Below are 8,450 nucleotides of genomic sequence, written 5' to 3' on the forward strand. Positions count from 1 at the left end.
AAACTAAGTCTCATTTAGCTGAACTAAATGAGATTGAGATCAAAAAAAGACACAAAGGATCAACAAAATGAGAAGCTGGTTCTTTGAAATAATAAACTAAGTTGATAGACCACTAGATGGTTTAACTAAGAAGAAAAGATAGAAAACTGTAACAAGTACAATTATAAATTGAAAAGGGCACACATTGCAATGGATACCACAGAAATATATATAAGATGATCAGTGATTACTATGAACATGTATATACATACAAACTAGAAAAGCTAGATGATGGATAAATTCCTGGAAAATTACAGTCTCCCAAGACTGAACCAGGATGAAACAGAAAACACAAACAGACCAAAGGAATAGTGAAACTGAGCCAGCAATAAAAAATGTTCCACCAAAAAAGGCCAGGATCACATAGGTCTATAAACAAGTTTTCCAGACAAGCAAAGAAGAGCTGGTGCTAATCTTACTAAAACTGTTCCCAAAATTGAGGAGTTGGGAATCCTTCCCAATTAATTATACAAAACTAGTATCATCCTGAGAGCAAAATCAGGTAAGGACACAACCAAAAAAGAAAACTGCCAGCCAATATTCCAGATGAACATAGATGCAAAAATCCTCAACGAGATACTAGCAAAGCAAATCCAACAGCACATGCAAAAAAATAGTTAATCATGATCAAGTGGATTTTATTCTAGGGATGAAAGGATGGATCAACATTTACTAATCAATAAATGTAAATCACCACATAAAATTATAAACACAAATCATGTGATCATCTCAATAGATGCAGAAAAAGCATTAGAGACAATTCAACATCACTTGATGATTAAAAACCCTCCATATAATAGGCATAGAAAGAACATACTCCAGTATCATACCAAATGTGGGAAAGTTGAAAGCATTCCCTTCAGGAACTGAAACAGGTCAAGGATGTCCACTTTTACCACTCCTAGTCAACATAGTACTGGAAAGTCCCAGCCAGAGCAATCAAGCAAGAGAAAGAAACAAAAGACATCCAAATTGGAAAAGAGGAAGTCAACGTACCTCTGTTCATTGATGATATAATATGATACTGAGAAAAACCAAAAGACTCCTCCAACAGACTCCTAGACTTGATAAACAAATTCAGTAATGTTTCAAAAAAAAAATCAACATACAAAAATCAGTAGCTTTTCTATACAATCAATGATGTTCTAACTGTAAACCAAATGAAGGTTCTCATTAACAATCTCATTAACAACAGCCACAAAAAGTAAAATACCTACAAATACATTTAACCAAGAATGTGAAAGAGTTCTACAAGGAGAACTATAAAACACAGATGAAAGAAACTAGATCAAATGGACAAATGGAGAAATATCTCATGCTCATGAATTGGAAGAATCAATATCATTAAAATGACCATACTAGTCCAGGCACAGTGGTTCACGCCTATAATCCCAGTACTTTGGGAGGCTGAGGCAGTAGACTCATTTGAACCCAGAAGTTCCAGACCATCCTAGTCAACATAGCGAGACCTCATCTTTACCAAAAAAATTTACATTAGCCAGGCATGGTGGCATACACCTGTATCCCCAGCTACACAGGAGGCTGAAGTGGGAGGATTGCTTAAGCCTAGGAGGTCAAAGCTGCAGTGAGCAGTGATTGTGCCACTGCATTCCAGCCTGGGCAATAGAGAGAGATGCTGTCAAAAAAAAAAACAAAAAAACAAAAAAAACAAAAAAACCAAACAACATACTGACCAAAGCAATATCCACATTCAGTACAATTCCTATCAAACTATGAAGATCAGTCATCCTTCAGAGAATTAGAAATAACAATCCTAATGTTTACACGGAATCAAAAAACAGCCTGAATAGCCAAAGCAACCTTAAGTAAAATTAACAAACCCAGAGGCATCACATTTCCTAATTTCAAATTATACTACAAGGCTATAGTAACTTAAACAGCACAGTACTTGTACAAAATTAGACACATAGATCAATGGAACAAAACAGAGATCCCAGAAATAAAGCTGCATACCTATAGTCATCTGATTTTCTACAAAATCAACAACAATAAACAACGAGGAGAGAACACTCTATTCAATAAATGGTGTTGGGAAAATTGCCTAGCCACATGAAGAATAAAACTGGACCCCTATCTCTCACTATTCACAATAATTAACTCAAGATGGTTTGAAGACTTAAACATAAGACGTGAAACCACAAAGGTATTAGAAGAAAACCTAGGCAAAACTCTTCTGGACATTGATCTATACAAAGAATTTATGACTAAAATCCCAAAAGCAAATGCAACAAAAACAAAAGTAGACAAATTGGACTTAATTAATTTCCTGCACAGTCAAAGAAATAATCAGTAGAGTAAAAAGATGACCTACAGAATGGGATAAAATATTTGCAAACTATGTCTCTGACAAAAGACTAATATCCAGAATCTACAAGGTACTCAAACAACTCAACAGGTAAACAAACAAACAGACCTATTAAAAGGTGGGCAAAGGATATGAACACACATTTTACAAAAGAAGACATAAAGCAGCCAACAAACATGGAAAAATGCTCAATATTACTAATCATCAGAAAAATGCAAATTAAAACCACAATGAAATACGATTTTATATCAGTCAGGAGGGCTATTATTAAAAAGTTAGAAAATAACAGATGTTGGCATGGATGTGGGGAAAAAAAAATGGGTACACTTATACACTGTTGATGGGAACGTAAATTAGTACAACCTCTATGAAAAACCATATGAAAATTTCTCAAAGGTATAATAATAAAAAAAAATTGACCCAGCAATCCCACTAACAGGTATGTACCCAAAGGAAAATCAATCATTATATAAAAAGGACACCTGCATTTGTATGTCTATCACAGCACTGTTCACAATAGCAAAGTTATGGAATCAACCTAAGTGTCCATCAATGGTTAATTCGATACAGAGATTATGGTATATAGACACCATGGAATACCATACATCTGTAAGAAAGAACAAAATCATTATCTTTCCAGCAACATGGATGGAGGTGGAGATCATTATCCTATGTGAAATAACTCAGAAAATCAAATATCCCATGTTCTCCCTTATAAGTGGGAGTTACACAATGGAAACACATGGACATACAGATGGAAATAACAGACACCAAGGACTCCAAAAGGGAGAAGTTAAAAGGGGGTTGAGGGTTGAAAAATTACCTAATGGTCACTGTTTTGTTGATGGATACATTAGAAATCCAAACCTACCATTATGCAATATCCATGTAAAAAACCCACAAATGCATCCCCAGATCTAAATTTTTTTAAGAAAAAGAAAAATAAATACATATATAAACATTCCACTGATTTGTTATTTAAATTAAAAGCAATAAACCTTTAATCTCCTGTGTTGGTCATATGAAGTTATTCAATAACAAGCTTTCTACTTAACTTACATCCCAGTCAATATTTGCAAAAAACAGATGTCTTTTGATTTCTTCAACTCCTNTCATGGTCTCATTTCTGTCTTTACCTTGAAATGGCAGAGTACCAGTAAGCATTTCAAACTAAAACAAACAAACAAAACATCACCACACAATTAGAACACCTTAGAATATATAGTAAGATTCTTTAGAAAAAAATTGAGACTTCTACTATATAATCATCAAACTGTAAGATCTACATGATAGTAGATCAAAATGGGACCAGAAAATTTGGTTACTTAAAGAAATAAACTTCTGGTATCCCACTCTCTCTCTCTATATATATATATAGCTCAACTGATGGTGACCTGTAGCAGATGAAACCAACCAATTCCTCTTCGGTTCTAATTTGGCTACGTTTTCAAAGCCAAAGTAATTTGAAAATACGCACAATGCACTTTCTGTTAAAACAAAGATATTATTTTGAAGCAAATGTTTAATAATAAAGGAAAAGGAAAAATAAGCAGAAAAGCATTTCAAATTCATACATGCCCAACAAAGATTTAACTATTCTCATTTCCTCCACGGCCCCCAAAACAGGACCCAAAAAAGAGGTAGAAGCAGCAGAACACACCACCACCACTCCCCCACCCCCCGACACGCATGCCAATAGCTTTAAAAAAGAAACATACACCTTAGTTGTACACAGAAGAAGGAAAACATTTTCTCATAGAGAACTGACTGCAATGTGACTAACTAGAACATTAAATAATGGTATAAAAAAAGACTACTTCTAAAATCACTATAGTACATTAAAGAGAAGTTTTGTATCTCCAGTATTTAAATCTCAAACTTAGATTCAATAATGGCTTTGTCCTTTAGTCCTCTACTCATTTATCTGAACTCACAATCTAAGTGAGCTTATACGTTCAAGTCTCCCCTGTATCTTAATGTCTCCCAAAATCTGCTGTTCAAGCCTTAATCTTTCTCAAACTCCAGCTTTCCTTCCCAAATCTTAAGTAATAGTACACCACCAAAGACTGGAGGAGTAGAGGTGACAACTTCAGGGAGAGAATGAAGGATCATATATAGGACTCACATCTTCCCTCAAAGAAACTATAGGTTGGGTAGTTAATATATACATATTAAGGTCTCCGAATGATTCTGATTCTCTCTCCACTACCCCTTCTAGCTTATCACCACCCAGTGGTGAGTCATTAACCTAGAGTAACCTATGCTACATGTTAGAAATTATTTTTTCCCACTTCCAAAACCAGCTGTCCTCCTCAGTTATCTCTTCTATTAACTTACCATTCTTTCAACCACCTAAAACTCACAAATTGTATAGGCATTTTTATCTTTGACAATTCATCTCTTTTTCACCTGTGTCATCTAATTTGCTACCAAGGTTAGTAACAGATTACTTTGAAATCTCTATAATCTTACAATTGTCTTTTAAGATCTCTTTTGTCTTCCTATTTCTAGTTTCTTCCAATACAATCCACTTACATAATGCTGTCAAAGCTAATCTTCCTAAAATACAATCTTCTCTAATTTCCATCCTGTTTAAGAATCTAAAAGTTTCCTCCTACCCAAAGAATCATGTGTAAATGCTTATAGGTTTATAGCTTCACTTCCTCCACCTTTGCCCTCTTTCTCCACTTCTCTAGTCAAACTGGTTCTCCAAGTCTTTGCTAATATGATCACAATACTCTCCTTCTTGACACACAACTATTCAAATTTTATCCATCCTTCAGGGCTTAATTTTAATTCCAACTCTTTCAGTTTGCCTACATCAGCTTACATTAAATCTTCCCTGAACTCCTAAGGTACTTCTTGAGAGTTTATTTAGCTACTCCAGGTGAAAAAGACCAAATATTGTACTTAGAATCAGTCCTTACCCCACAGGCCTCCTAGTATGTCAGGCTTATAATAGGCACTTAACATGCTGATGTGTCATTTGGTATGCTACTCAGTGATAAATGGACAAAATGGATCAGCCCTCAAAAGCAAATTATATCTAATTCAACAGCTATCTATCTATCATCCTACTGACTACTGCAAATTCTATGCTTAATCTCATACCAATGGTCATTAAGCATCTACTGTATTAAGCACCTACTGAAATGCTCACTATGCTTGGTACTATTGGAGATGAAAAGTAGTATAAGACATGATTCCTCTGTTCAACAGGTTTATAACCTTTCCAGGGAATGCACGGAACAATCTGACAATAGGACACTATATGGTAAGGTGCTAAGTTCTGTAACATTCAATTAAAATACCACGTAACTGATAAACTCATCATTCTGAAATATAGAATCTGACAGACCTTTTCATAAGTATCAAATATGAATAGTTTATAATAACAATGCTGCCATTTACCTTTTCACTAGCAACTTTAAAATAAATCAGAACACCAAAACCTTAATTTTTATTGTATAACAGCTAGCCAATCACAAGGTTTTTGGTGCTAATTATAAATTATCAGAACCCCTTTCTGACCTGCTAAGTCCCAAAATTTGAAATAATTTTTATATTTTGAAACAAAATAAAATAATTTATATATCAATCACAGGTTGGCATAATTAAAACAAATAATGCTACTTACCATAAGAACACCATATGACCACCAATCAGCACTCTGGGAATGGCCTCTCCTATTTACTACTTCAGGAGCCATATACTCTACTGTACCACAAAATGAGTAAGCCTTCTTTTCTTGATCTACTGACTCCTTGCTGAGTCCAAAATCTATAATAACAGTATTACCAAAAAATGTGTCTGAAAAACTTCAGAAAACAGAAAACATCAAAAGAAACAAAATAATGTATTAAACATTACAATTATTTATGGATGGCCTACAATTATTCTTAAGAAAGTTCCTGTGAGATCAATAAGAGAAAGTAGCTTGTATTTCATAACAATACTTTTTAAGGTCATTTAAAGATCCTTCCATTAAATCTCATCCTCAAAATACATGCTTTCAGGTCTGCACTAGAATACAATGCAAAAAATGTGAGGGAACAACAATTAAATCAAAGCTGCCATATTGATCTAAGTTTTAAAATAGACTAAGACAAAACAGAAATAGTAACTTATACTTTTTAAAATATTAAAAAAACAAATTTTGCTTTGGCTTTGGTGAGCTTCCATTTTTGTTCAAAGCCTTCAAAGAGCTAAAGATACCAATATATAAAAATCAATCTTATTTCCTGGTATTACTAATGAACAACTGGAAGACGAAATTTAAAAAATACCATTTATAATACCACCAAAAATATCAAACATGAAATCTACAGGTATAAATATACAACTACAGCTATAAAATATATATGCAAGAATCATATGCTGAAAACTGGAAACACTGATGAAACAAATCAAAGTAGACCTAAATAAATGGGAAGGTATACCATGTTCATGAATTGGAAGATTTAATGTTGTTAAGGTATGAATTCTCCCCAAACTGATATACCAATTCAATGAAACTTTAATGAAATCCCAGCAAAATTTCTTTTGTAGAAATCAATAAGCTGATTCTACAATTTGTATAAAAACGTCAAGAAAATAAAACAGTCCAAACAATTTTGAAAAGTTGGAAGAATGTTGAAGGACTTATACTACACCTGACTTCAACACATACTATAAACCTATGGTAATCAAGACAGTGGGGTACCAGAAAAAGGTTGGACATATATATAAACAGAACAGAAGAGTGCACAATAATAGACTAACATATACAGTTAATTTTACTATAATGCTTCTTTTGAAAATGCAAATTTGTTCTAATGCAATTGATATCTTAGCAAACAATCTAAGTATAACATGAATTTCACACTGGCTTATGGGTGATTTTGTCTGCAGGAAACATCATATGAGCACAGAAAACTGAACCAGCTCAGCTTAGGAAAGTAGAAATACATAAAATGCACATATGCACACACCTCAAACATCTACCAGCTACTTCACTGTATTTGGTATGAGCCGCTCCTGTCCACCTCTAGTGTTAAAATTTTCCTTCCAGTTCCAGATAATCTAACTTCCACTACATCATTATAACTTACAAACTGTAACTTTTCTGACACCCACTTCCACAAGCAAACTTCAGGTCTTTTTCAAGGTAAGGAACTGTATTTATTGCAGTCTTTATGTATTTCTTAATCATTTAGAACATATAAAACAATGCTACCCTTTTTACTTTCTTCTCTTTCGCATATCGCTGATTAAACATTTTAAAGTTATGCCCCTTGCCCCATTTTTCCCGTAAGTTCTGTGGTTCATATACTATGGATTTATGCATACTGCAGTGATTTAGATCACATACATCACATTATAACAGAACTGGCTCTACAATGTCACTTAATTTATCGCAAAGGTGCAAAAACAATTCTATGGAGAAAAAGCAGTCTTTTCAACAAATGGTACCAGAACAAGTAGGATAGAGATATAGAAAAGTTCATCCTCATACCATAAATAATTAACTCAAAATGGATCATAAACCACGTAAAACCTAATATAAAATTTACAAAAAAAAATAGAAAATCTTTGTGATCTTGGGTTATACATGAAAAGTATAATCCATAAAAGAAAAATAATGATAAACTAGACATTATCAAAATAAACAAAACTGTTCTTCAGAAAATGGTATTAAGAAAATGAAAAAGAAGCTACAGGAGGAGAGGATGGAGCAAGATGGCGAAACAGAAGCCTATACCATTTGTAGCTTCTGCAGGAACACCAAAGTTCAACAACTCTCTGCACACAGAAAAGCACCATTACAAGAATCAAAAATCAGGTGAGTGATCACAGTACTTAGTTTTAACTTCATATTGCTGAAAGAGGCATTGGAGAGGGTAGAGGAGACAGTCATAAATCACTGATGACACCCCCTCCCCATGCCCCAGCAGTAGTCATGCAATGAGGAGAGTCTTTGCAGATAGGGGAGGGAAAGCTCAGCAACTGGGGGGCTTTACATTGAATTCAGTGCTGCCCTGTTACAGCAGAGAGCAAAGTCATGCTCGCCTCAGCCAGCACCCACATATGGAGGAAGTTTTTGTTA

At 34.1% G+C, this 8,450-nt stretch overlaps 1 protein-coding gene across 1 annotated transcript in view; it reads right to left on the reverse strand.

The window, feature by feature from the left end:
• Positions 1–3,424: 3,424 nt before the first annotated feature.
• Positions 3,425–8,450, reverse strand: part of LOC108527938 (ribosomal protein S6 kinase alpha-6-like) — a gene marked incomplete at its 3' end in the record, with an annotated part of 41,529 nt that continues 36,503 nt past the window's right edge. The window contains 2 exon segments of the mRNA XM_017869505.1: positions 3,425–3,535; positions 6,003–6,145. Of these exon segments, the coding sequence (XP_017724994.1) occupies positions 3,425–3,535; positions 6,003–6,145 (254 nt within the window).

The sequence above is a fragment of the Rhinopithecus bieti genome, unplaced genomic scaffold (genome assembly GCF_001698545.2).
Source record: "Rhinopithecus bieti isolate Rb0 unplaced genomic scaffold, ASM169854v2 scaffold_5315, whole genome shotgun sequence".
Taxonomy (NCBI): domain Eukaryota; kingdom Metazoa; phylum Chordata; class Mammalia; order Primates; family Cercopithecidae; genus Rhinopithecus; species Rhinopithecus bieti.